The sequence below is a fragment of the Camelina sativa genome, chromosome 3 (genome assembly GCF_000633955.1).
Source record: "Camelina sativa cultivar DH55 chromosome 3, Cs, whole genome shotgun sequence".
Classification (NCBI taxonomy): domain Eukaryota; kingdom Viridiplantae; phylum Streptophyta; class Magnoliopsida; order Brassicales; family Brassicaceae; genus Camelina; species Camelina sativa.
Window position 1 is genome coordinate 169,225 of NC_025687.1, and position 26,967 is coordinate 196,191.

General features: G+C 39.3%; 10 protein-coding genes and 1 long non-coding RNA gene across 14 annotated transcripts; 5 read left to right on the top strand and 6 right to left on the bottom strand.

Annotated features, from left to right (window-relative positions):
* LOC104758513 lies at positions 842-4,128 on the top strand (the record flags this gene model as incomplete). The annotated part of the gene is made up of 5 exons (XM_019239367.1): positions 842-1,042; positions 1,762-1,819; positions 2,512-2,591; positions 2,683-2,713; positions 2,823-4,128. A coding segment is annotated over exon 5 (1,230 nt), but the record flags the coding sequence as incomplete, so codon positions are not given.
* Positions 4,130-5,722, top strand: LOC109131444 (armadillo repeat-containing protein 3-like; the record flags this gene model as incomplete). Its single annotated transcript, XM_019242522.1, is given in 1 exon segment — positions 4,130-5,722. A coding segment is annotated over 1 exon segment (1,425 nt), but the record flags the coding sequence as incomplete, so codon positions are not given.
* LOC104758529 (peroxisomal membrane protein 11C-like) lies at positions 5,911-7,042 on the top strand. The gene is made up of 6 exons (XM_010481415.2): positions 5,911-6,058; positions 6,153-6,227; positions 6,303-6,383; positions 6,466-6,540; positions 6,630-6,803; positions 6,901-7,042. Exons 1-6 carry the CDS (start codon positions 5,978-5,980, stop codon positions 6,934-6,936), a joined length of 522 nt encoding a protein of 173 aa, XP_010479717.1. The 5' UTR covers positions 5,911-5,977; the 3' UTR covers positions 6,937-7,042.
* Positions 7,170-8,082, bottom strand: LOC104758538. Its single transcript, XM_010481428.2, has one exon. The coding sequence runs from the start codon at positions 7,931-7,933 to the stop codon at positions 7,448-7,450; it is 486 nt and encodes a 161-aa protein (XP_010479730.1). The 5' UTR covers positions 7,934-8,082; the 3' UTR covers positions 7,170-7,447.
* Positions 8,153-9,452, bottom strand: LOC104758549 ((+)-neomenthol dehydrogenase-like). Its single transcript, XM_019242534.1, has 4 exons — positions 9,382-9,452; positions 9,102-9,285; positions 8,826-9,002; positions 8,153-8,724 (listed from the first exon to the last, which is right to left on the bottom strand). Exons 1-4 carry the CDS (start codon positions 9,393-9,395, stop codon positions 8,347-8,349), a joined length of 753 nt encoding a protein of 250 aa, XP_019098079.1. The 5' UTR covers positions 9,396-9,452; the 3' UTR covers positions 8,153-8,346.
* LOC104758559 (K(+) efflux antiporter 1, chloroplastic-like) lies at positions 9,769-16,252 on the bottom strand. Of its 2 annotated transcripts, none has more exons than XM_010481452.1 (21): positions 16,114-16,252; positions 14,433-15,986; positions 14,159-14,330; positions 13,984-14,074; positions 13,665-13,801; positions 13,503-13,562; positions 13,288-13,407; positions 13,099-13,167; positions 12,946-13,011; positions 12,623-12,712; positions 12,315-12,419; positions 12,099-12,227; positions 11,807-12,016; positions 11,549-11,698; positions 11,342-11,395; positions 11,157-11,215; positions 10,834-10,900; positions 10,556-10,732; positions 10,395-10,451; positions 10,224-10,298; positions 9,769-10,116 (listed from the first exon to the last, which is right to left on the bottom strand). In XM_010481452.1, exons 2-21 carry the CDS (start codon positions 15,920-15,922, stop codon positions 9,994-9,996), a joined length of 3,501 nt encoding a protein of 1,166 aa, XP_010479754.1. In that variant the 5' UTR covers positions 15,923-15,986; positions 16,114-16,252; the 3' UTR covers positions 9,769-9,993. The 2 variants fall into 2 exon arrangements, with proteins under 2 accessions (XP_010479754.1, XP_010479747.1); XM_010481445.1 differs by having other exon boundaries at positions 14,433-15,992.
* LOC104758581 (LIM domain-containing protein PLIM2b) lies at positions 16,536-18,443 on the bottom strand. Of its 2 annotated transcripts, XM_019242537.1 has the most exons (6): positions 18,189-18,443; positions 17,916-18,109; positions 17,690-17,789; positions 17,573-17,595; positions 17,351-17,440; positions 16,536-17,000 (listed from the first exon to the last, which is right to left on the bottom strand). In XM_019242537.1, exons 2-6 carry the CDS (start codon positions 18,048-18,050, stop codon positions 16,731-16,733), a joined length of 618 nt encoding a protein of 205 aa, XP_019098082.1. In that variant the 5' UTR covers positions 18,051-18,109; positions 18,189-18,443; the 3' UTR covers positions 16,536-16,730. The 2 variants fall into 2 exon arrangements, with proteins under 2 accessions (XP_019098082.1, XP_010479778.1); XM_010481476.2 differs by lacking the exon at positions 18,189-18,443 and having other exon boundaries at positions 17,916-18,182.
* Positions 18,646-22,698, bottom strand: LOC104758572. Its single transcript, XM_010481464.2, has 14 exons — positions 22,457-22,698; positions 22,171-22,372; positions 21,964-22,038; positions 21,784-21,882; positions 21,641-21,681; positions 21,303-21,416; positions 20,947-21,061; positions 20,665-20,855; positions 20,467-20,586; positions 20,298-20,378; positions 19,922-20,157; positions 19,605-19,644; positions 19,408-19,515; positions 18,646-19,175 (listed from the first exon to the last, which is right to left on the bottom strand). Exons 1-14 carry the CDS (start codon positions 22,496-22,498, stop codon positions 18,729-18,731), a joined length of 1,911 nt encoding a protein of 636 aa, XP_010479766.1. The 5' UTR covers positions 22,499-22,698; the 3' UTR covers positions 18,646-18,728.
* Positions 22,820-25,510, top strand: LOC104758648 (tRNA-specific adenosine deaminase 1-like). Of its 2 annotated transcripts, XM_010481549.2 has the most exons (9): positions 22,820-23,344; positions 23,454-23,591; positions 23,721-23,834; positions 24,000-24,169; positions 24,249-24,325; positions 24,422-24,541; positions 24,625-24,712; positions 24,900-25,014; positions 25,444-25,510. In XM_010481549.2, the coding sequence occupies exons 1-8, from the start codon at positions 22,864-22,866 to the stop codon at positions 25,005-25,007; spliced, it is 1,296 nt and encodes a 431-aa protein (XP_010479851.1). In that variant the 5' UTR covers positions 22,820-22,863; the 3' UTR covers positions 25,008-25,014; positions 25,444-25,510. The 2 variants fall into 2 exon arrangements, 1 of the variants encoding a protein (XP_010479851.1); XR_762758.2 differs by lacking the exon at positions 25,444-25,510 and having other exon boundaries at positions 24,629-24,712; positions 24,900-24,988.
* Positions 25,117-26,033, bottom strand: LOC104758638 (actin-depolymerizing factor 10). Its single transcript, XM_010481537.2, has 3 exons — positions 25,942-26,033; positions 25,539-25,804; positions 25,117-25,448 (listed from the first exon to the last, which is right to left on the bottom strand). Exons 1-3 carry the CDS (start codon positions 25,942-25,944, stop codon positions 25,295-25,297), a joined length of 423 nt encoding a protein of 140 aa, XP_010479839.1. The 5' UTR covers positions 25,945-26,033; the 3' UTR covers positions 25,117-25,294.
* LOC109131451 lies at positions 25,563-25,882 on the top strand. Its single transcript, XR_002037125.1, has 2 exons — positions 25,563-25,648; positions 25,755-25,882. It is a non-coding gene; the product is annotated as an uncharacterized LOC109131451 (long non-coding RNA).

The window sequence follows — 26,967 nt, forward strand, 5'->3', positions numbered from 1 at the left end:
AAAAAAAAAAAAAAAAAAAAAAAGAGACTAGAGAGTGGGCCAAATAAAAAAAAGGTAGAGTGGTCACGCGAGTCACACATGCAAATGTTATCTCGGGCGGTTTTGTAATATCAGGAAAGTAGAAGCATAATATTGTAAAATGGCGACAGTAGTTCCTTGTTAGAATTTCAAAATTTCCAATGGGCGATCGATGTGGGCATCCCTTAATATAGTAAGCCACGATGGAACGGTTACTGTTGATTCTACAAGACTATTTACAACAAAGAAGAAGACTAGAGAGCGAGAGATCTATTCTAATCTAACAACAACGGTCAAAAAAATCGAAATTATAAAGATGGAATCACAGCCGTCGGATCCCAAAGAAAGCTAACTACTACTGCTTGCTTGCTTTTAATAAGAGAGAGAGAGAGAGAGAGAGAGAGAGAGAAGTCGATCGTCTCTTTTCTTGGGAGGGGAATCTCAGTGACAGATCTCTCTCCTGTAGGCTTTTTTAATTCAAAATAATTAAGTATTATTTATTTTTCTTAAATAAATAGTAGTATTTTCTGTATATTTTTGTCAACTACTTCAAGAAATACGGAAAAAAAATAAAAAAGTACGAATTTTTGAAGTAAAAAAAAAAAGGGAACTATTAAAGAAATAGATTTGATTTGATGATCGAAGTTCGTCTTTAGTTTTGTACTCTGTCCCCCTCTATTTCTTTTTTTTTTTTTTTTTTTTTNAATATCTTATTCTCTTCTCTCTCTATCTCTAAATCGCGTTGAGATTTGAATTTTTTTTCAAATATTTTATCTTAGCAAGAGAAAAAAGAGAGAGAGAAGAGGAGCAGGTGTTTGTTTTTAAAAAAAAATAATAATAATTTGTATCGTTTGGGAGTTATAGAAGAAGAAGAAGAAGAAGAAGAAGAAGAGAGAGAAGTCAGCAGCAGCTTTGTCTTCTTTGTATTCTTGCAAGATCTCTCTTTCATTTCAACTTCAACAGCTCCGCTTTTGTTTAGCTTCTCTTCTTTCATTACACAACCAAAAAAAAAAAAAACTTGGGGGTAAGTTTCTTTGGGATCGAAATTGATATCCTGATCTTCTCTCTTGTCTTATCGTTTTTTGTATTGTCGTCTCGCCCTAACATCATCATTTTTAGTTTTCCCAGAATTTTAAAATTCTCTCAGCCTGAGCTGTAATTTCTGTTTTTTAGTCTCAGGTTAATTTTTCTACTTCTTTCTCAAGAGAACATATATATATATATAATTTCCGATTTGATTCTCATCCCTCAGCCTTTTATTCTTTCTGTTTTCTGGGTATAAAGAAAATCAAATTGAAAAAGGTTGTTTAAATCTTTTCTTGTTTTTTTTTTCGTAACAAAAGAGGAGTTTTTTTTTGCTTTCAAGATTCTGAATCTTAAAAGGTTGGTTCTTTCTCTGCGGTTGATATTTTTTGCATCCACAAGTAAAAAAATAAAATAAAAAAGGAGAGCTTAAGCTTGTGATCTCAAACTTTATATCATTTGGTTATTCAATTTTGCTTTATCATCCGTTGACAGTGACCAGTTTATTATTTTCTCTATAATTCAAGAATATCCAATCTCCATTTCTGGTCAATTAGATTTAACAATCTCAAGTTTACTTTTTTTTTTTATATATATATATATATAAAAACTCAGTGTGTGATTCCCCCTAAAGATCATACTCTGCATAATTTTCTAGAAATCTTGCTTAACCTCTACATGTTTGTATACTTACTGAATCTCTTTAAATTTCTCACACAGATCAAGTTTTTGGCTGGACGCAACTATTTTCACACTCAAGTCAACTACTAAATTGAAGGTAAAAAAAAATTTCCTCCTCTTAGATCATCATCTCATCCCTTAAAAAAGATTGATACCAAGTTTTGAGCTATGTTCAACATCATTCATTTGTAAGTAGTAGGATCACTTCGTTTCTATCTAACATAACATTGGTGCTTACAACTTACAACAACTTGTGTCTAATGAATAGAGAGATACAGATACTACTACTTCTCATTGACTTGTCTTTAAAGAAAAGTCTGCAAGTTTACTTTGATCCTCAGCCAGATATTTTCCCTTTCTGTTACTATCAACACATTTAATCCCTCTGATCCACACACAATTTTACAGCTTGTGCTTCCCCTTTTTTAAGGAATTTTTCTCCAATCACGAACCTCTAACCTTTACGAGTTTTGCTTTGACAATGATGGATGATGGTTCATGGAAAGTCAGAGTTTATATCGTGGCTGTGAATGAGTTTGATTTGATGTGTTACTATATATTAGGGAGAAGCATTTAATGAATACGCATCTAGAAACCCACTCGAAATGATATGTCGTGGGGTTACTTCTTTCTTTTGTTAAGCAATGGCTTTTCTGTGATTCTTCTGTTAGATGTTGTTTTCCTCTAAACTAATATTGTTTGTCTTTTTTTTTCCTTTATTTTTTTTTGTGTCTTCTTCTACTCTTGTGTTCCATTTAAGTTTTGAGCTTTCTTAATCTCCAAGTGCAGATAATTAGAATCTGGAATTGTCTGTGAAGAACTCAGGGAAAATTTGGATTCAAGTGCAGTTAAAGGAACAAGGTGACAGGGTAAGGTTTCGCCTTTTCTTTAATTTTCTCTCACTGAACATGCGAAAACTCAAATCAAAGTTTTGATTGTTCTCTTCATCTTCAACTGCAGTTGGAGTCGATACAGTCCAATTTCAGATGAGGTAAAGTTGTACTTTTTTTTTGCCCCATAAACGAGGAAAAACATGGCTCAGACATTGATATAAGGTTGTAAAGTTTTGTTTTTTGTTTTTCTGTCTTTTTGCTCTTCAGGTTTCATTAGCACTTAATCAAACACAGATCAAGAAGAGAGAATATATGTTCAAATAGCCTAAGAAGCTGTGACTTTATGTTTGCAATGGGAACAATGGCAGAATTGGGAACCATGGGAAAGTTTGGAGCCATGGCAGAAGAGCAGCAAGTTAACCAGATGGTCATGGATAAACAATCGGCAGAAGAATGGCTATCGCGCGTCCATTCACTAATACCATCAGTGCTCAGCAAGGCCAAAACGGTTAAGAATTTCGCAGGACGTTGGAAGACCATAATCTCAAAGATTGATCAGATTCCAGGTTGTCTATCTGACCTCTCAAGCCACCCTTGTTTCTCCAAGAACAAGCTCTGCAACGAGCAGTTACAATCTGTGGTTAAGACGCTTAACGAAGTGATAGAGCTTGCAGAGTTGTGTTCAACTGACAAGTATGAAGGGAAGCTGCGTATGCAGAGCGATCTCGATGCTTTATCTGGAAAACTGGATTTGAATCTAAGAGACTGTATGGTTTTGATCAAGACCGGCGTCCTCGGTGAAGCCACACTACCTCTATATATCTCAAGTTCTCTGGAAACACCCAAAATTTCCAGTTTAAAAGAACTTCTAGCGAGGCTTCAGATCGGTCACTTGGAATCAAAACACAATGCTCTCGAGAACCTCCTCCGTGCAATGCAAGAAGATGAAAAGATGGTTATGCCTTTGATCGGACGAGCCAACGTAGCAGCTTTAGTCCAACTGTTAACAGCAACTTCGACAAGAATCAGAGAGAAAGCTGTGAATCTCATCAGCGTATTAGCGGAATCAGGACACTGCGACGAGTGGCTTATCTCCGAAGGTGTATTGCCTCCTCTAGTGAGGCTAATCGAATCAGGAAGTCTTGAAACCAAAGAAAAAGCTGCAATTGCGATCCAGAGGCTGTCCATGACAGAGGAAAACGCGAGGGAAATCGCAGGACACGGGGGAATCACACCGCTGATCGATCTCTGTAAAACAGGGGATTCAGTGTCACAAGCTGCGTCCGCAGCTGCTTTGAAGAACATCTCAGCAGTTTCAGAGCTCAGACAGTTACTTGGAGAAGAAGGAATGGTTAGAGTCGCGATCGATCTCCTAGACCACGGGATACTGTTAGGATCAAGAGAACACATGGCGGAGTGTTTGCAGAATCTCACTGCAGCGAGCGAAGCTCTGCGTGAAGCCATTGTTTCAGAAGGCGGAGTTCCGAGTCTCTTGGCATACCTAGACGGTCCGCTGCCGCAAGAACCGGCGGTGACGGCGCTGAGAAATCTAATCCCGTCGGTGAATTCAGAGNAACGAAGTGATAGAGCTTGCAGAGTTGTGTTCAACTGACAAGTATGAAGGGAAGCTGCGTATGCAGAGCGATCTCGATGCTTTATCTGGAAAACTGGATTTGAATCTAAGAGACTGTATGGTTTTGATCAAGACCGGCGTCCTCGGTGAAGCCACACTACCTCTATATATCTCAAGTTCTCTGGAAACACCCAAAATTTCCAGTTTAAAAGAACTTCTAGCGAGGCTTCAGATCGGTCACTTGGAATCAAAACACAATGCTCTCGAGAACCTCCTCCGTGCAATGCAAGAAGATGAAAAGATGGTTATGCCTTTGATCGGACGAGCCAACGTAGCAGCTTTAGTCCAACTGTTAACAGCAACTTCGACAAGAATCAGAGAGAAAGCTGTGAATCTCATCAGCGTATTAGCGGAATCAGGACACTGCGACGAGTGGCTTATCTCCGAAGGTGTATTGCCTCCTCTAGTGAGGCTAATCGAATCAGGAAGTCTTGAAACCAAAGAAAAAGCTGCAATTGCGATCCAGAGGCTGTCCATGGCAGAGGAAAACGCGAGGGAAATCGCAGGACACGGGGGAATCACACCGCTGATCGATCTCTGTAAAACAGGGGATTCAGTGTCACAAGCTGCGTCCGCAGCTGCTTTGAAGAACATCTCAGCAGTTTCAGAGCTCAGACAGTTACTTGGAGAAGAAGGAATGGTTAGAGTCGCGATCGATCTCCTAGACCACGGGATACTGTTAGGATCAAGAGAACACATGGCGGAGTGTTTGCAGAATCTCACTGCAGCGAGCGAAGCTCTGCGTGAAGCCATTGTTTCAGAAGGCGGAGTTCCGAGTCTCTTGGCATACCTAGACGGTCCGCTGCCGCAAGAACCGGCGGTGACGGCGCTGAGAAATCTAATCCCGTCGGTGAATTCAGAGATGTGGGTGGCTCTGAATCTGCTGCCACGACTGACACACGTACTCAAGTCGGGATCTTTAGGAGCGCAAGAAGCAGCAGCATCGGCTCTGTGCCGTTTCGCGTGCTCGCCGGAGACGAAAAGGTTAGTGGGAGAATCGGGGTGCGTGGCGGTGATAGTGAAGCTTCTGGAATCGAAATCAAACGGATGTAGAGAAGCGGCGGCTCAGGCGATAGCGGGATTGGTGACGGAAGGAAGGATTCGGAGGGAACTGAAGAAAGACGGGAAGAGCGTGACGAACCTAGTGATGCTGTTGGATGCAAACCCAGGAAACACGGCGAAGAAGTACGCAGTGGCGGGGCTGTTGGGGTTGTCGGGAAGCGAGAAGAGTAAGAGAATGATGGTGTCGTACGGAGCAATAGGGTATCTGAAAAAGCTGTCGGAGATGGAAGTAATCGGCGCCGATAAGCTTCTCGAGAAGCTCGAAAGAGGAAAGCTCAGAAGCTTCTTCTTTCACCACAGTTAGTAAAAAAAGTAAAAAAACAACCGACCGCTTATGGTGTTTTGATGTAAGTTTATATATATAACCAACCACCCGTTAGTATTTTGGGCCGCTGTTTCTCAGTAGCTGTTAATATGGGCTTTATATTATATAAAGGCCCATAACTTACAAGTCAACCTAGTTTAATTGCTAGTAGATATTTTAATTTACAAAATTGAGAGATAAAGATATTATTATTGTCACAAAATCGTAAGAAATTAAAATCTTTGGGCTAGAAATATAAATAAATACAAAAAAAAAAAAAAAACAGAGATTTTATACTACTGCCTCCGTTTCAAAATATAAAATGTTGAAATCTGTTAGTTTTATATGTTGAGATGATTTGGAAGAGGATACAATACTATTTGATTTAGGAATAAGCTCAAAATGGTGTCGTTCATGTGGTGAATGCAGTTTGTGAATGATCTTCATGCTCTCATTAGCCCTGTTCCCAAAGGGACTCCACTCCCGCTTCTTCTGCTCCGAAAGGTAGTGTTGTTGCTTGCTTACTTTCAGAGCTTGTTTCTTTTTCCAACTAAATTGATTGATCTGACTCTGATGATTCATGTTCTGATTTTGGCAGTCTAAAAACGCGTTGCTCTCTACATTCTTGTTCCTCGATCAAATTGTGTGGCTTGGCAGGACTGGGATTTACAAGGTGAGGACATGTTTGCGTTATGAGAGACTTATTTTCTCAGGTTAAACTTAGGTTCCGAATCTGATGTTATTATAGGACAAAGAACGCGCTGAGCTTCTTGGACGTATATCCCTCTTCTGTTGGGTGGGCTCATCGGTCTGCACATCCTTGGTTGAGGTTTGTTCACTGCAACTGTATTGTTAATCATCTCTGGTTCAAAATCAGTAACTAATGGCTAGTAACTTTTCGAGATGTTTAGGTTGGGGAGCTTGGTAGGCTGTCAGCATCAATTAACAAGTTAGAAAAGGAGATAGGGAATAAGGATAAACATCAGGTAAGAAGATTCCTCAAGCTATGATTCTCTTTCTCTTTGGAGTGAAGAAGAAATTTTGCTGATTATGGATACAAGATATTTTTATGCAGAACGAGCAGTACCGTGCGAAACTAGAGAAATCGAAGGAGAGGTCGTTGGCACTGGTGAAAGCAGGGATGGATGTAGTTGTTGCTTTTGGATTGCTTCAACTGGCTCCGAAGAAAGTCACTCCACGAGTCACAGGCGCTTTCGGATTCGCCTCCTCTCTTATCTCTTGCTACCAGGTATTTTTTCAAGAAAACAGTTTGCTATGTGTGTTGCAATCTTGCTTTGGGATCAGTTCAATGAATTAAAAGCCATAAAAATCTATCGCTTGTGCAGTTATTGCCGTCACATGCCAAGTCCAAGACGGTCTGAGAAAAGGGAAAGATAGAAAAGTTATGTAGCTAGTTTCAGGCATGTCCAGATGTGCCATATATATCTATATATATAGTCTTGGTAATTTGTGTTTCCCCTGTTTTTTAAGACTCTAGTGTGAAATTTGTCACGTTTTGTTTGTGTTAGATGTTGTGGTTATTAGCATGATGATAAACGTTTGCAGTCCCTGTAAAATAATAATAATCAACATTGCGGAACCCCACACTAATAGTATATTCGTAGGGTGATTGTGTCAAAATCTAAGCAAGCAAAGATATCTTCGTTTCGTTCCGATCCGATCCTAGAGAAACTCTGTTGATGCATGATAGTAGTAATAAACTCTGTTCCGATCGTCGAAGAAAATAAAACATTGTTGATGCATCATCATCTCCACCATTTCATTGAGCAAATGAAATAAGTAAGACTGATACAAAGCAAGAGTGGAAGAAAGATAAAGCCCCGCCCCTGAAGTAGCTATAATAAGCCTATATAGGATAGGACGTAAAATGTTTCATCTAAAGGATTCAAGGCAGTGATTCATGGTGAAATCTGTGTTCAATTCACAATGCTGCAGCTGCAATGATACTAGTCTCTTCGGCTGCACTGGTGATGATGATGATGATGATAGCACTTTTACCGATTTATCCAAGTTTGAAAGCCACCTTACTAGTTTTGCCTTCGTTTTCGGCTTTGTTCCGATCGCTACCTTCTCCTTCTTCATCTTCATCTTCTTCTTCTTCTTCTTCTTCTTCTTCTTCTTCTTCTCTTCCCCTCTGTTTCCTAGTACTCTCTTAAGCTGATGACACTTGCCCGTTTGCTTCATCTCACGGCTCGCTGCGGATAACGCCACAGACAACGACGATAGGTTCATTGTATTTTCCTTGCGGACTACATCTATGGCCTCGATCGCTTTCTTCAGAGACCCGAGATTGAACGCAGATACACCACCCTTCTCCTCGTCGTTCCGCCGTCTTGTTCTCTTTGTTTCCGGCTTCATCGTACGGCTTACTACACTTTTTTTTTCCTGGACTTTTACTGACTGACTTAATTAGGGCATTTATATAGTATATTTACTCACTCGAGCTTACTGGGCCTTCCTTTCAGCCCAATAACAATTGCGTTACGAAAACGCTTTAGGCCGCCATATTAATTACTAAGAGAATCTGCGTTGTTGTTCTTGTAACTTGTCGTTACGATCCGATCATGCTTGGCTTCATAGTGTATTATTACTTACTAGTGAAAAGGAAAACTACAAATCTGGTACATACAGTATATATATATGTTCGTCTGATACTCTAAAAGTTTCTGGTTCACTTTATTTTCTACTACACTTAGATGGGGTACAATACAACAACAATATACAAAGACCCAACACACGTGGAAGGAAGGAAGGAAGGATGTTGACAAAAGTCAAAAATTGGAGACATTAGCGCGATCATAGAAGAGACCAGATGGGTCTCCATTAGGGACCAAAGCCAGTTTCACTGGACTCGCTGCACCTTGTTCAACGCTTAAAATCCCAGTGTTGAAATTGATATCTGTCTTGACGAAACCAGGACAAACACTGTTGATGATCATTGATTTGTTTCGCTTAGCCAACACTTGTGTCAATGCCATCACCGCAGCTTTTGATAGTATGTACCCAGACATTACTGTTGGCCAACCTTTGTCTTGTAATGAGCCTTGTCTGTAATCCTTGAGATACTCATCCATCACTTCGTCTATTTTCTCTTCTGTTAGATTCTCAGCATCACTCAGCACTCCTTTTGCCCACTCATTTGACACATTCTGTAGTAAAAACATATATACAAAACTCACTCCTAATATATATCTACTCTTGAATCAACATCCCTCTGCCTATTTATATAAGTTTATAGAAGATATGGTACCTCTAACTTTCCCATGGTAGAAGCGATGGTGACGATTCTTGGGGAAGCAGAAGACTGAAGCAGAGGAATCATAGCCTCACACATTCGTTTGACGCCGTAGTAGTTTGTAGTAACACACTCCTCGACAATCTCATATGTATCGCTCATTATCTTGGAAAAATCAGTAGGTGCACCAGCCTGCAGTAATAATTAATAATTATATGTTAAGAAGACTAGGTAGGTAGGTAAACATATCAGAAAAAGAGCAAAATAAGCGATGGTGTCTGGAATGGAGACATCAAGTAGGTGAAAGGAGATGGATTGATCAGAAAAACCATTCTTCTCTGTCATGAGCTTTTCGACAGCAGCAAGACCCTTTTTCTCATCCCTCGCAGTGAGAATCACAGTTATCCCATTTTTAGCTAGTTGCCTGCAAATCTCTAACCCTATCCCTTTGTTCGAACCAGTAACAACTGCAACTCTGATGAACACAAGCCAGAACAGCAAAAAGAAGAATCAAAATCTGACCCCATAAAGATTTCAAGCCGAGGTTAGAGAGAGAGAGGAAGTACAAAACCTTGTGTCCGCCATTGAATTAATGAGAGAAATGAAGTCAAACGAAGAATCAAAAACTGCCTACTTTTCCAATTACTTTTCAAAAAAGTGCCTAATACACTAGTGGACTCTTTTATTTCATTCAGTTCACCAACTGGAACGACGTTATTATTATTTTTTTTTTTTTCCCTAATGAATTGTTTTGTATAGTTAATTAACTTAATTTGATAGAGAGATATTCGAAGATTATTTTTACATTCATGACGTATGTATACAGTAATTCAATTAATTCACTGCAAGATTTTCATGACGTACATCGATAGGATAACGCTGTATGAAAAAAGATTTCATATCTACTCCTGGAATTATTTAAAATTTCAAATTTAGTTGTGCTGAGATCAGAGAGAGATATGTACTGAACATGAATGTATATATATGGTTAAACAGACATACATATGATGGATCCAATCACTTCACTGTACACTGCAACCTGATGGTTAAAGAATGGACATATATACGATATACAGTACCCCTCCCGTTCCATGAACGAAACGAAACTACCAGCAGATAAATGGCTACCACAAAGGTTTAGAGATGTTCTTGTTTCCACCAGAAAATGATATCAATAAGGTCATCAGATCGCCAGTGTGCCGCCTTCTATTATCTGGTTTTCATCAGACGCATCCGACGGTTGAGGTTTTGGCTTACTAGCCCTCGAGAAACCATAGCCCAGAGAGCTTCCGCTTGCTTCACTTAGCTGCCATTATCGTTACACCGTATCCCCAATACAAAAATCAATCCGACCAAACCAGACTCTGATATATATAAATAAAAATAGATGATTATCGACAATTAAACACACACCTCTGTCAGCTCAGACAAGTGACGGGTTCTGAACTCGTTAATTGTGTTTGCAATTTCCGATGTCGGTAATTTTGCCTGAGAAGCCCCAAAAAGGATCGATCATGCTACTGTGTGTTGTATCTTTTCTTTAGGATTACTTCCACTATTAAAAGAAATCAGTTATGTTTTTACCTGAGCAAGAACAGCAGCTGCCAACTGTAGACTAGGCTCCAGAGTCTCTGGGACAACCTAGAAGTTTTTGTGATCGACATATATATTAATGTAACATTGATAAAAAAAATTGTATCGCTAGAGGACTAGAGGAGAGTGAAGGGGGTTTGTGAACATATTACCGCAGTAGCACCGGCTTTTTCTAGATTAAGACCATGAACTACATCGTGTGCACGGACAAAGGTTTTGACATTGGGGTAATACTTGCTCAAAGCCCACACACATCTGTAGTTTGCTCCTGGTGCGTCTAAGGCAACCACAGCAGCGCATGCTCTCTCTGCTCCAATTTTGTGAAGTACCTGTTTTTTTTTTTGCATAAGTGAAGTAATATATTCATAAGCTTGTATAATCTGTAATTGTCTAGTGTGTCTTTTCTCTTTTTGTTTGTTTGTGTGTGTACCTCTCTACTACCAGCGTCTCCGAAATAAACAGGAAGATCCAAGGAACGCCCGATAGTCACTCTATCACTGTAGATTTAAATACGAGGTTTCAGGTAAGCACAGAATGTGAGAAAGAGATATGTGAAACTGGCTGGTGAAATCTTTAAACTAGACTTATAAAGCAGAGAGATTGAAATGTAATGTCAGCTTGTGTGTGTGGAAATTACTGATAGTCCCCACCCCACATCTCCAGATTGATACGAGAACAAACAATTTGAAACCTACTTTAGCCCACAAAGATTATCTGACAAAAGAGGCAATGAATAAAGGATTGTTATGTTACCTGCTGACATCGAGGGCAACAAATGGGATAAGTCTTTCCGAGAGAAGCTGAGCGATTATCTACAAGTAACAAACAAAAAATGGTCATGAGGTTAGGTACGACGAGCTATCCTGTGAAGCAGACTATCTAGAGAGAGGTTCTCATATAGGAGCATAAACTAAAGAAGTTCAGATAGTGTATTAAACCTGCCCAACTCGACCAAATCCGCAAATAATTATGTGATCCTGCAAATCATCCGTCTGCAAATAAAGTCAGACAAGAAAAAATACTCATCAGTCGGCCTTGTTATGAATTTCTCAACTAGAGAACGTGTGAGCTTCAGAACAACACTGAATTCATGGATTATCTCCTGACAGAGTTATATGCTATAAACGAAACATCATGATTCCTACCTCACTCTCAACCGGCAATAAACTTCGAACATCATGCAACTCAAACCGAGATGCAATTAACTGGCCACCAGCAGCTAACCAAGGTGTGATAGCCATTGAGATTCCCACGACAAGAAATAGCAACGAAGATAACTGGGGAGACATTATACCCTGGAAGAACCAACCACATATTAGGCCTATAGGGAGGGATAAAAGGTAGTTGAAAACCATTAAGTTTTGAAGTACATTGCTGCTTATATACTCATGTAGATAACAAACCTGATTGACAGCTTCTCCGAAAGCAACAAATGCAAATTCTCCCCCCGGGGCCAGAAGTAGCCCTACCCGAATTGCAGATATTATTGAAATGCCGAACAATTTGCCCATAATCACGACTAACATAGTCTTTCCCACTATCAAGAGTCCCAAAGTTCCCACTATCACAGGGAAATTAGAGAGAAGTAATTTCGGATCAATAGACATGCCAACCTGAAATGAGTGGAACTATTTTTGTTAGTTTTTTTACCATCTATAATTCGTGAATCTATATTATAAAGTTAAGTTATATTACCGTCATGAAGAAGAGTCCCAGTAAAAGACCACGATATGGAGCAATATCTGATTCCACTTGCAAGGAAAATTCTGTCTCTGCAAGGAGTAGACCAGCCAAAAACGCTCCAAGTGCCATGGAAAGTCCAGCCTGATTCATAGCAACGGAAAAATTAGGCGACGGAAACGAGTAGCATGTCAGTAAAATAGTCCAATACCAACAAGGTCACTGTCATACCCTAGCTGTCAATAAACTAGTCCCAAGAATAACAAGAAGCGTGTTGGCAGAGAATATCTCAGCGTTTCTGTTTTCTGCAATTTGCTTGTAGATTGGTCGAAGAAGCTGTATGCCACAAAATGCCATAGATTAAAACTCTATTGAAACAGATGAACTGAGTACTGGAAGTAGCAGTGACAGCACAGTAGTTCATGAAAACATGCCTCTTCCTTTTGTAGCAAATCTAAAACATTCACCTAACAAGTTCGGTAGTAATTAACTTATTTTAATATCCGGGATCTCAAAAGTTAAAAGTATCTGAGCCTTACAAGACGGCCACCAGCAATTATGGCAGTAATAGCAACTGCTGCTTTGACTGCAGCAAGCCCCAGAGCTTCAGCGATGGCTTGAAATCCAATCTGTAAACAGCAGTTAGCAACTTAGCATTTTGCTAGCACTGATACTTACTAGACTTCCTTAAGTATATCTCGCATAGTAGCAATTTCAACCAGTAATAGCAACAGATGACCACAACGTTTCTTCTTAAGAGAGAAACGAAATAATCAAACCTCCTTAGATAATTGCCAACACATGGCATCGAGCAGAAAAAGAAGCCGTACCCAAGAAAAAGAAACCCTAGAGATGAGCTTACCCCTCCTTTGGATGAATTAGGTGAAATAAGTGGGATGAGAATCAGTAAAACAACTACAGCAAGATCCTGTGAAGAAAAACAACAAACTGATGAGAAATGCCCCAGAATAGTTGTCGTTATACAAGTACAGAATTATCTCTGTTCTGAACCGACCTGGAAAAGCAAGACGGAAAATGAAGCCCTTCCATGTCTGGATGTACTCTCACCTCTTTCTTGTAGAACCTGAAAACCAGTTACATTGTTTCTGTTCAACCATAGCGTCATTGCATAAAAAAACATGAAAGGGCTGTTACAGTCTTCCTTTCATTAAGACCCCTATGTGAATACAACCAAAAAGGTCACCTGAAGAACAACAGCAGTGGAGGACAGTGCCAGGCCATTTCCAATCACTATTGCCGCTGGACCAGCTTGACCAGCAACATAATGGGCAATCAATCCAACTACTGCTGCTGTCAATAGAACCTAGATTTCAACAATAGTAGTACAAATTAAGCATGTACGTATTGTAGTAGTTGAAATAAATGATGTGGAATGATATACGCAGATCTACGTATCACCTGAGCGGAGCCTAATCCAAAAACATATTTCTTCATGGAACTCAGTCTTTCAACAGATAGCTGTTAAATCAAAACAAAACAAAGCAAAATTTGTCTTTTCGACCAAACACAATTTGAAAGCAAAATGATACATAAACATAAACATATATTTTAAAAAAGTACCTCAAGACCAATGTTGAAAAGCAAGAAAACAACTCCAAATTCTGCGATGGCCCTGGTCCCGTGCACATTACGGATTATCGAAAGACCATATGGACCAATCAGAATTCCAGCTGCCAAATACCCAAGAACAGGGCTGCCTATACATTGCAGCAGATGAAGCCATCAAGATGGCACATAAATCTCTATGCAACATGATTGCGAGACCAGAACTGAAAATGTTTTTGACTGATGAGAACATGGAAATCGTAAAAGTTTTGAGGGAAAGGGAAAACATATAGTGATGCAATGGATAACAAAACAAAAAAAGAATCCTACTTACCTCCAGGAATCTTCTGAAATAAAGGCACAAATATGACGCTTGCCAGCAGTAACCACAAAAAATCAAAAAGGGAAGCTTCTTCCTCATTGACCTAATAATGGTAGAAAGTTTCAGCCTGCAAAGTACATTCCAAATAATGTTCACTTTGAAAAAAACAAAGAACAATCATTAATACCTCCTGGTGAGGGAGCATCTCAAGTAGTTTTTTAATTCTCTTGGGAATTTTTTGCACTTGCCGGATCAGTGGCTTCGTACTGGAAGAGCCGTCTTCTGCACTAGTGCTGGTAACATCTGGCTGTTGAAGCAGCTGACTGTTTCCCCCTACTCCATTGGAGTATAATGTGAGTCTGGAACGAATAAGAAGATCATATCAACAAAAAGACTAAACTTGAAGTACTAAAATGATCCTTCAAAAATTGACGAGAGTAAGAGTAAATTTTAAAACTGACCCAGCTCCAAGAAGTGCAAACCCAAGAACTAGCTTGGGCCATTGCTTTTTGACAGAATCAACCAGACTGGCAAACACTGTGGCGGTCCCATCTGGATTGGAAGAGAAGAAAGATGCAGAAAAGAAACGGGAGGATTTATTAAAGGATGCCTTGGGAGAATTAAGAGAGGAGCCCTCTTTTGGCAGGTCTTTCTCCTGTTTTTTGGTCTGAACATTAATCTTTGACTTTTCAAAATCTGCTTCAACCACTTTAGAAGACTCTATATTTGGCTTTCCATTCTCATGATCGCTTGACTCATAAGGCTGAGTTAGTTTTTGAGTCTTCTGACCAGCAATATCAGGCACAAGATCAGATGTGCTCTGTACCGCTAATAAATCATCATCTTTAGGCGACTCTTTTTCAAACTGATTGCTTACATCTTCAATATTACTTGAGAGTACTTCCTTATCCTCGACAGGAGCTTCTTCATCCGAGAGTTGACTCTGAGTTTCCTCTGGGGTCTGAGAAATGAAGAGAGACTTGTCTGCTCTCTGCAAAGCGATCTCTGCATCGTTAACGCGTTGAGTAGCCTCGAGCTCAAATGCTACAGCTTGCTCAGCCAGTTTCATAATGTTAGCGACATCCTCCTCGGCTTTCAAGGCATTGATCTGTATTGTCTCGGCGAACTCACTCAACTTGTCCACTTCCGTCTGCAGCTCGTCTTTTTTGATTTGCAGAGAATTCAGTTGGGCCTCACAATTTGCTAAACTCACTTGGCATTCTTTGATATCATCCTTGGCAGCTAAAAGGGCCCCTTCTTTATCCTTAACATCATCTGTTCTCTCATCAGTCTCCTGAGACGCTTGTGGGGTATCATTCCCTGCACCAGCTGCTTCAAGTGATTCCACTACAACCTGAAGCTTAGCTTCAGCAAGAGATAACGCCATAGTAGCCTTATGAAGGGCTTCTTTAGCAAGAGATTCCTCATCGACGGTATCTCGAATGACATCAAGGGTTTTGTTAACGTGATGCCAAGCAGTAGCGGCTTCATCCTTGAGTGCAATGGCTCTTTCTGAGAATCTCTGAGCCTTTTCCTCAAACATGGTACTATTAAGTCTAGCAACTTCCAATTCTTTAATTGCCGTGTGTAGTAGCTCCTTGAGCTCCTCCAAACTCGCGTCTTTATTATCTTCATTCAAATCTGTAGTAGCTTCATTACTTTCGGGAGATTCCCCAGTTCGATCATCACTATCTAGAGAATCACTGCCCTGACAGCTTAACCTGAACCCAAAACCTCGGAGGCGAGTGCCAAGTAATGATTTTTTTTGGCTAGAATGCAAACTATGACTATAAAACCTTGTAGAGAAAGAACAAGCCGGATTCAAATTCAAACGAAGACACGACGAGTGCACTTTGGGAATCCTGATTCCTTTGGGATTTGAAAAGCAGTAGTAGTAGTTACTCGCACCATGAGATAGAATGGGCCGTGGAACAGTAGACGCAAATTCCATGTCGAATCAATTCAAAAAGTAGACCTTTTACTTGGTTCCTCGAACCTTATATAATACTAAACACCTGCCTCTGGAGCAAAAACAACAAAAATCGAAAATTCCAGGAAGCCACATCATACACAATTCAGACTTGAAAATCAAAAAAAAAAAAAAAAAACAACGACAAGCGAGAAAGAGAGAGAGAGACTAACCAATCATTGATAACTGAGAGTACCAACAGATGCCGTGAGTTCGTCTTTGAATCAGATTATTTTTCAAATTTTTTTCCCAGTCAAATTAAACTGATAGAGTTTCTCGCCAACCAGACATCATCATCGTTCATGGTATTTTTGGTATGGACTATTTTCCCCGATATATTTACGAAAACACCCTGCGCTTCCCCTAAAATAAATGAATGATCCACATCACCCGATAACCACTTGGTTTAATTTTATCCGGTATAACGCATTTTACTTTGAACCGAATAGATGATGATAATACCGTTTTCTTTGATTCGCATATAAGAAACACAGGGAACAAACATTCAAATCCTACCATGGATATCACATATTCGATTATAGACCATGACCATCCATCAGTAACCAAGCATATCATCGATCACTATTCACTACTCTGTCAAAAAATCATATTTGTTGCTTTTCTCGACCGTAACATATATAATGTGATCAATAATAACCAACGAATCAAACGAAGAAGAAGAAAAAATCATGTCTTGACTCTTGATTATGGAAACAACTCATTACAAATAAAAATCAAATCACGCAAGCAACACTCACTCAACAAGATATATATATATATATATATATATTCAAGACTGTGAATCGCCGTTTTCTTCCTTGGTCTCCACTGCGATATCTTCCGTAGCCTCTGGAGGAAGAGTGTTGCCTGAGGCTGTGCGACGGTGGTTCGCCGCTTGGAGCACGTGGGCGTAGTTTCCTTTCTCCATAAAGAGTTGGTTAAAGTGATGCCGGCAGTACAGAACGCTGTCTAGGGAGGCGTAAGAGGAATGAGTGAGCGTACAGCCACCGTGAGCGCACCGGAAACATGTCTTATGGAAGCATTCTCCTTCCATTTGTACCTGTTAGCCAGCAATTAACCAAATTCCCTTTTAAACCGATCAATTCAACATTTTCTGGAACCAACAACCAATACGTATCAAATCCAAAATAAACTAAACAGACCAAAAAATCAATTTTTTTTTTCTTTCCCGTTTGATCTAATCTGGTAAAAAAATTATATGAACCGAATAGATCTAAGTACATGGAAAAACTCCAAAACTGAAATGCCGACTCTCTGAGCACATAAAGTTTTGTGTGTCCACAATACCAGTTCATTGCAATTTTGGTTAGATCTACCAATCTATAAGTTAGGGACTTGATGGTAAATATTTGTATAAGGAATAAGCTATAAGAAAATGCAAATACTAACCTTTTCAAGAGGGTAAACAGTTTTTTCGCAAGCGGCACACTTGTCTTGTGTTCCACAGAAGATGGATGATATCTTGCTGGGAGTCCTAGTCTGTAACGTTGAAATTATCAATGCAGTCAATTTCTCAGATCCTATTTATTCGTCAAATCATTACAGAATGAAAGATTGATACGCTTAATTATCATATAGAATGATCATTGTACACATAAATGATGAACGTACCAGCTCAGGCTTCTCAGTTTTTCCTGATAAAAGAAAGAAACTTGTTACGATCACGATGATTTGAATGGAGAAAGATAAGAGAGATTCGGAAGTTGGAGATATCTTATAATCATGAACCTGGTTGAAAGTTTTTGCTGAAATTGCCAGACTCCTTGAACAGTTGCTCAAAATGGGTCTTGCAGTACAAGACTCCGTCCATGGAGGAATAGTTGCTCATCTGCCATCAACGCATAAATATTGTTTCCATTTTTTGGAATCTTTGATTGAATAATATGATCACAGGAAAACTGAACAAGAAAATTGGGAACTAAATGATCCCTTGTATAAGAATAATGCAACATACCACAAGGGTTCCTTTGCAATGGGTGCACCTGAAGCAAGACTTGTGGTAAGGCATCCCTTCAATGGACAACATGTCCACCACATACACTGTCTTATCGCAAGCATTGCATTTGTCGAGAGTTCCTGTGAAAGACATCTTTTTGTTTTTTTTTTGTTTTTTGATTTTTTTTTGTTGTTGTTTCCTTCTCCAAGATCCTGAATGAAACAGGTTAGAGATTATTTTAATCAAATCAAGAGGTCATCTGAGGAATTAGTTAAAGAAGGAAACCTTTACCTCAGACAAAGGAGGAACCTGCGAAATTTCTGTCCTCTTTTATACGAAACCTTGTTACAATTGTGAGGCTGTAACGGAGCAAGTTTTCCTTTTTGTTTTTCTCTGTCTCTTTATTACTTTTGCAAAACCAACGAGATAAAATTGGGTGGCAACGTGATTGGAGTTGAGCAAAAGAAGGGTTCTGGTTTCTGACAATTTCAACCCATTAAGGGATGTTACTTTAAGCCAACTTTCTTGAGGTGGTGCAACCCATGTCAGATCCTGCAAAGGAATATAACAACCTAACATTATACAAATATAATATTATTTTTCAATCAAAAGAAAAATGATTTTAATACATCTGTATGCGTATCTATCAAGATACCCAGTTGTAAGTTGATGCAATTTTAATGAAATAGAAAGTGAAGCACCACTAAGTCGATTTTTCTCTTTTTCCAATATTTTAAGAATTATAGTGTAGTTCAAGTCTCGCTTTTAGTTAACATTACCACACGACACAATATTTGAATAGAAAAACCTGATATGCAAAGTAAAGTAGTCTTACAACACAACTTGTTGACACAAGATGAGATCTGAAATTGTCTTTCCATGTCGATCGATTCTTCTGGAACAGTTGACTCCACCATCTAATATGTTCCGTACGACAACATTCAAAGCATGAACGCCTTTAACATCATATATCTCTACTGACACATTTTCATCGATTGGTTTTGCATCGATTTCGAGAAACGGAGAGGTTGATAACAGAACTGACATCACATGTTTAACCCATTGAGGAGTAATGATGAGTTTCAGACGATCGATATCAGGGGAATAGTGTGGGATTAGTGAGAAGTTTATGTCGTTTCCTTTATCACCTGCCCGGCTATGAGCAACAGAGTAGAGTGGGATCTTTCGGCCAGATGGAGCAGGAGAGTGATGAATTCCAGATAAACCCGTCCACTGATCACCTTTCGTTGTTTGGTTATTTTGATTTTCCTTAGGGATCTACAAATGGAAGCAATACCAAGGTTAAGTTTAGAATGCTTTCACAATTTCATCCTCTAGTTTTGAACACAGATACGTACAGAATCTCCATACACAATAGATTGATTCACTAAGGAACTGGATTCAGTTTATGATCACTACGATTATCTAATTTTGTCTTAGCACTTAGCGTAGTATAAGATAGCTGTCAACAAAGAAACTAACCGGTTTGAGCAAGTACTTTCTCACTAACCTTTTGGATTTTCTCTTGAGCAACTGGATAATGATTTGCAGGGGTCACTGACTTTGATGCGTTGGTGTGCTGAAGTCCAGTTTTCCAGATTACAGATTCACGGCTGACCTAGATAATCAAACATGTAACATCAGAAGCCAGGATATTGATTTATGCAAGGCTATATTAGTTACAACTTCATGATAGAAACGACATACCAAAGCTTTTTCAAGAATAATCTCTATCTTGTGTCCGGTACTGCATGATTGCAAATAATTACAAGGAGTCAACCCAAACCAAAAAGACCTTCCAGCATCTCATATGCTCTATTTTAACAAACATCAAGTTTCGGTACATTGAGATTGCCAAGATAAAGATTATCAGTCAGCATAATCAGAGATAAGATATCAGAAACCATCAGGATCTGGTACTACTGTAATGCTAACTTGTCAATAATTAAGCATTCTGTCAAGTCCATAAGATATCAGAAACCATCAGGATCTGGTACTACTGTTATGCTACAATAAGGAATTACCTAATTCCACCACCACCAGCTGGTCCATTTGTATATAAAGCAGTAAACTCTTTCGTTAAGTGGACTGCATGTTCTTTCTGTTTGAATAGACCATCCATACGTAATCTTATATCTCCACATGTCTGCCAAGATGATTCAGCGTCGTTGCTTGTCGCCTTCAAGCTATCAAGCCCAATCACATAAGAAAGAATGCAGTGGTTAACACCAGGAATGGTTTCTTCCATCCAAGATCGAACCTGAAAAAAAAGCAGAGTAAAGTAGGTATACAATTTATGAGATATGAAAAATCCATGTCAGGCATAACAAGGAGTCATTTCAAGCAAAACTAGTGCTTAATAATGCTACTACATCATAGACATTTTAACCAAAGGCACACCAGAAACTCTGAAGCTTTAGCACGCTGAATAGATCCATGTCCTCCATAAGATATCTCTCCCCATCCTTTCCAACCACACTCCTGCAAAAAAAGAACGAATTATAGAACTCAACCTAGGTTGTTCTTTAGTATCAACCTTATAATACCAACATTTTCTATGGATAAAAACCTTTGGAATCAACCGCAAAAGTTTCTCAGGCACAGCAGTGTTAGCAGATGGTTTTGCTCCACTGCATTGTATTTTGCAGTCTGAAAGGGGAAGGAAAGAAACGTCTCGAACATCAATCACCTGCAATGAAGGTTTTCAAATCAACTGTTTCCGTTGTTGTTACAGTTGTTCCTTCTAGCTCTTGTACCGCTAACTTACCACATCAGGTGTAATGTAGGCACTCGGATCAGCAATTTCATACAGAAGTTGCTCCGCGCAAGTACTGGTATTTAAAATTCCACCAGTACATTCAGGCTTTGATACACATACTTTCCCGTCATGGCCAATTTCTGCATAAGGAAGTGACACATCCTGGAGGAGAGGGAAAGCCAAGTCTCTATAATGGTCACCTAAAGAACATCGAAGAACGAAATGACCATACTGAAAATGAAAAACAGCAGTCCATTATTTCTTCCCTGAGCCAGTAAGCTTAAAACGCACCTGGATGCATGAAGTATCCACCAGTGAGCTGACATCCGCATTCCAGAAGGTGGCCAGCAAGAGTTCCCTGAGCTAGCAGCTCCAAGTCATTCCAATTCCAACCTAGTTCATAGACCTAACCATGCAACAAGGAAATGATCAGATTTTTTTCTTTTTTTTGAATAAAAAGAGAGGATATAATTCGGGGTAAAAATGATCAGATTAAATCACGAACAGAAACGCCTCTTGATACGAATTCAAGCCAAAGGGAGACAAACAATAATTATAAAATTGAGATGATATGCAATCCGAGTGGTTATTTGGTCCAACAAGAAAATCGTCCTGGCTGTTTAATTGGACGGATAATAAGTCCTCACCATTGGTGCTAAAAACAAGGCAGCATCAGCCACTCTTGAAGTAATTATCACGTCTGGTTGGTACTTCTCCAGACATTCAACAATAGGAGCTGCTCCAAGATAAGTGCTAGTACCCTTCAACAAGGAGAATCAAATTTTCAGGACAACCACAAGGACTAGGAGGAGCTAAATAAAAAATGGTAATCTGAAACTCTCTACTCTTGTACCATATAACCTATAGTGCTTCAATGTACACATAACCATGCGTACGCATCTTTTAGTCTATCAAAATAGCAGTCACAAGCTGATAATATCCCATTTGATACATACGATCAGGAGTAAGAGAAACAGAATCCTACCCCGGCAGAGCAATATTGACCGCAAGAAGATGATCCAGAGCCTAAATAAGATTCAAAAGACAATGGTTAGACACACTTATAATACGCAGAACACTAACAATAATATATCTCCCAGGGAAGAAATGAAAGTAGCTTCCAATAACCTGTTTCAAAATGCACCTCATGAGCCACAGCCACGGATACTGTGAGCCCTAGTTCACTGGCTACCTGGAGAACTTTATTCTGAGCCCCAGAGGGATCAACTATATAAGGACAAAACACGAGAATTCAGATTATCAGTCAGAACAAAAAGGCCCACCATTATATAGAGTATAAGCTCTTACTTGCACCCATATTAGTGATTATACAAGTGCCTTTCTCCACAGCCAAAGGTAGTAACAAATGCATCCACTCTGAAACTGTACAGGAGGAGGAAAAAAATGGCTGACTTTGATGAAGTTATAAACCAATTATAGCAACCTCTCAACCTAAGGATGATGACTAATAAATTTCAACAAAAAAAAAGAATAAAATAAACTCAAAAAACATACCACGAGGGTCGAAACCGTCACCGCCAGATGACATAGAGAGCCAGCGATCAGCCAAAGTTCGCTCGGCTAAGCACTCAAGGACAAGATAGTTAAGGTCTTCAACTCTCTGAAGCAGTTTGAGAGCCGCCAATGGCCTATCGCCGCCGAATCCAGCACCACATCCGACGTAAACCGTCTCCTTTCGCCTCTTCGGGTTCTCCCTCTGGAAAATTTAAAATCAAAATCATAACCACCAAGAAGCGGATGATTATCAAAAGTTATAATAACGTTCAATTAAAAATCTTACCAACTTTATCACACAATCGCTGAGATTCTCTTTACCGTCCATGTGTGACTGAGAGAGTAGTAGAGCTCCCTAAAACACGAGGAAGTGGAGATCATGCAATTGGATCTCTCACGGATTGCTTTGAATCCCCGACGTCGATGATCACAGATTGAGGAATTTGAATTTTGGGAAAGACGTCAAAGGAAGCGAGTGGGATGAGTGAGTGAGTCCCTTGGAGTTTAACTTTATTATGCTTATCCCACCGGCCACCACCACCATTAAATTTAACTTTAAATAGTAATTTACTAAATGGGCCCCTAAACTTAAAACTATTTTTCATGCAGGTCCCTTCTTTTCTCTCCTTAACAAAGGTTTTGCCAAAATAATTAGGATCCGTTTTGTTACTTGGTAGTAGTAGTAAGGAGGCAATGGAAGGAGAAGGATTCTGCAGCGATTGGGGAGAGATAGTAGCAGAGAAGGTTGTGTCGGCTTACATCTCTCTGCCGAAGAAGGGTAAACCTCAGGGACGTGAAGTCACCGTCCTATCCGCTTTCCTTGTCTCTTCTCCTGCCCAATCCCAAGGGAACGAGGGAGACCCGGAAGTGATAGCGTTGGGAACGGGGACCAAGTGCGTTAGCCGGTCGCTGTTGAGTCCCCGTGGAGACATTGTTAACGATTCTCATGCCGAAGTTGTCGCCAGAAGAGCTCTCATGAGGTTCTTCTATTCCGAGATTCAGCGGATCCAGAGGCGGACATGTTTTAATAATGATGATGCCAAGCGTCAGAGATGTGATGATAGCGTAACAAGCTCGATACTAGAGTCAGCAGACCCAAGCTCTCCTGGAGAAGTGAGTTATTATAAGCTCAAATCTGGGTGCCACTTGCATTTGTACATTTCTCAATTGCCATGTAATGTAATCATCAGCTTCTTATTCGTTTTTTTTTTTTCTTCTTCTCGTGTTTCAATAATGTCTTCTGGCACTGACCATTTTTTTTTTTTGTTGATATCTATCTATAGGTGGTTATGCTTCTACTAGTTCACCCTTGTATGCGATGAAAAATATTCCATCAACACAACAAGTAGATGACGACTCTGTGCTAGTTCAAGGCTCGACTGGGCATTCTCATGTTCCAGAGTTTGGTAATTGCAACAAAGGTATTGAACTTTCCTGCCTCATTGTTGCAAGAATTTGTTCTCCCTGCTTGCCTTTCTCTATATAGCAGCTGGAAGATAGCGGATTAGACTGATGTTGTTATCAATTTACTTTGGATGTCTCCGTTTCAGGTAATGGCTCACAAGTAGCAGATATGGTGCAAAGAAAGCCTGGTCGTGGTGAAACCACACTCTCTGTTAGCTGTTCGGATAAGATAGCTCGATGGAATGTTCTTGGAGTTCAAGGTTTCCTCTCTAGTCTATTAATGCTTTTGCAACCTCTTCTGGATTTTTAATTGCATCAAGCGTATATGTCATATGATATTTGGTCAATTTTTCCTATTCTTGAAGTTTGACAGAGAACTTCTTTTGTCATTCTATATTTTCTTATGGGCATTTTTCTCTCTTCAGGGGCACTGCTTTCCCTAGTCCTTGAGCCTGTGTATATTTCTACCATCACCGTTGGACAATCTCTGCACTTTCCTAATAGTTTTTCTTTGGCTGATCACTTGCAAAGGTCTTTGTATGAGAGGATCCTTCCATTATCGGATGAGCTTCTAACTTCCTTCCGTTTAAACAAGGTTTCATTAGCTTCTTTATACCAGAGTATCATGTAAATTGCAGCAGTTACTTGCATATATTGTGCTAATTCCTTTTCAGCCACTGTTTTTTGTAGCTCCAGTACCACCATCAGAATTTCAGCATTCAGAAACTGCTCAAGCTACCATAACATGCGGGTTAGTTTTCAATGCTCTCAACTCTTAACCACATGACATATTTTTCTTTTCTTTCTTGTTAATTTATTAGGTGACGATGTGTTTGTTGTCTCGTAGGTATTCCTTGTGTTGGAACCATTCTGGGTTACACGAAGTTATTCTTGGGACAACCGGTAGAAAGCAAGGCACCTCAGCTAAGGGAGCTCTGTATCCGTCTACTCAATCATGTATATGCAAGTAAGAAGAGGAGCCTTGTTATCCAAGAACGACCTTGCTTATTTCTAGTTGATACCATAGTCATCTGTTTCTTTTCTTTCTAGACAGCGGTTACTTGAACTATTCTTGAAAGAAGCTCATGGACTCGAAAGTGAATCTTCTAAGTCAATAAGATCTTATCGAGAACTGAAGGTGCATGTGATACTGATTATTTTCTGCTGCTTCATTTTGATTTAACATGCTTCCACTGGCACTACTTGCATACTAAAGTGTATGAATCATAGCGAGTGTTTGACATGCATTCCAAAAGATTTCGATACTTTTCTCTGGTTTATTGTGAGATGGTTTACGTTTTTTTGTTTGTTTTAATTGTATGCAGGACAAAGCTACGGAATATTCTTTGATGTCGAAGATTTTTAAAGGAAAATATCCATTCAGCAACTGGCTAAGAAAACCCTTGAATTACGAAGATTTTCTGATAGATTAGTCTTGAGGTATGTCTTCCTATATGCTCTCTCTCTCTCTCTCTATCAACCTACCTTCTTTGCATCATTAGTTCATTATCGTTTAGAAGTTGCTAAAATTTGACAGCTTTGTTTAGGGAAGCAAAGTAATAAACTATTATTATGATGATTACGTTCCAATTAAAAAAGAGTTGAGACCATGAATCACAGAAAATTCAAAGAGTGAAGAATGTAAAACGGAAAACCCAAAGAAAACAAAAGCAGATAGTATGAATTTGACTGAAACGAATGAAGATGGAATAAGTTCCATTCAGAGATTGACTCGTCCCTTGATGATGTCGAGGCTCATCTCGCTAGGATCTGTTGCTTGCAATTCAACTTGAATCCCATCCATTTCCCTCTTGAATCTGTCCTTGGAGCTTGCATACAACATCTTACTCCTCACTCTTGATGTATCAGGTGACCTGAAGCAAGTGGATGTCTCAGTTATCACAAAGTCTACGTTTCCAAATCATTAGAAGAACAAAAAAACAGGGGGAAAGGAGTTGTAGTACCATGCGATGAAAAAGATCTTGCTCTTCTGGCAATTCTCAGGAGTGGTGAAATCAAAGTCATAAACAGCATATCGGCACTCGTCCTCTGGAATAGATCCGGTGAAATCGTCGTAAGTTTCTTCTGGATTCCCAAGCTTGTCTATCATAACTTGCTGAGCCTTCTCATCGATTTTGAAAATAATGTACCTATAATTTCTCTTTGCTTTCAACTCCAAGAATTTGAGCTTGCACTCATCGCTTACATGCATCCCAGAAGCTGAGTTAGCCTGCACAATCGAACACACGCATAGTGAACTAATATGATCACAACATATTACATGATTGATTGATTGGTGATATCATTGATCCATTGATAAAATAAAAAAAACAAAAAAACAAAAAAAAATGAGATGTAGGAACATACCATGTTTTCTGCTGGAAATTGGGGGCTTGATGATCTGAAAGTAGAGAAGGTAGGGGGGTGGTTTTAGAGGGTGAGAAGAAGGAATAGACAAGTAGGTTTGGTTGGGTCGTTAGGCTGGTCACGTCTTAAAACCAAGAAGACTTTGATGCTGTCACGTTGTAGCCATATTTACTTCATTAGAAATATTAGAGGGAGTCTATATATTATATTCACGCTACACATCATAATTCACATGTATATGTATGTTGTGTATGTAAAGCACATGTGGTGAAGTTCGTTTGTTGTTCCGGGCATAATTGGGAAGTTGAGGAGGTTTCATGATGTACATGTTTTCGTTATTTTTATTAAATTTTTTTGACTTTTTCTTTCCTCACAATTTGGTTGTAGACTTTGCTAATTTATTCAATTTAGCGGGAAAACAATAACTAGACTTTCGAGTTTGTCATTTATTTTTTGACAACGAGTCGTTATATTTCTCAAAAGGGGTTTTGCACTATGAGAAATTGCAGATATTCTCATTTGAAAAAGAAAGAAAAAAAATTTTGGCCGAAAATAAACAAACGTTGCGTCGATGTCACTTGACAACATTATAAAGTCATAGGTTTGTGAAAATGTTTTGCAATTATTTTGGTATATCGGGCGGCAGAATAGAAAAAAAAATAGGTTGGTCTGTTGAGAGCCCAATGAAAAGCCCATGGGCTTATCCCTCGGAAAGACAGACCACTTCCTTGCTTACTTGTATTGTGGCGGCTAGGCCTATTCAACCGTAAAATTTATCAGACTTGTCGGTAATCTGTCTATTTTTCAATGAGAAAAAAAGCTCAAAATATGGTTATGTTATGGGCTAGGATTAAGATTAGATGGTGTTGGTGAATTTCAAAACTTATGAATTATTTCATTACTCTCCTCTGGGTATCGAGTATCGACACTTGCCGGTTTGCTTGGGATACTACCGCATCGGTTTGATTGAGATACTGTCTGAGTATCCTCTTATTAAAGTCGAGAAATTTATATGGTAGTTCGTGG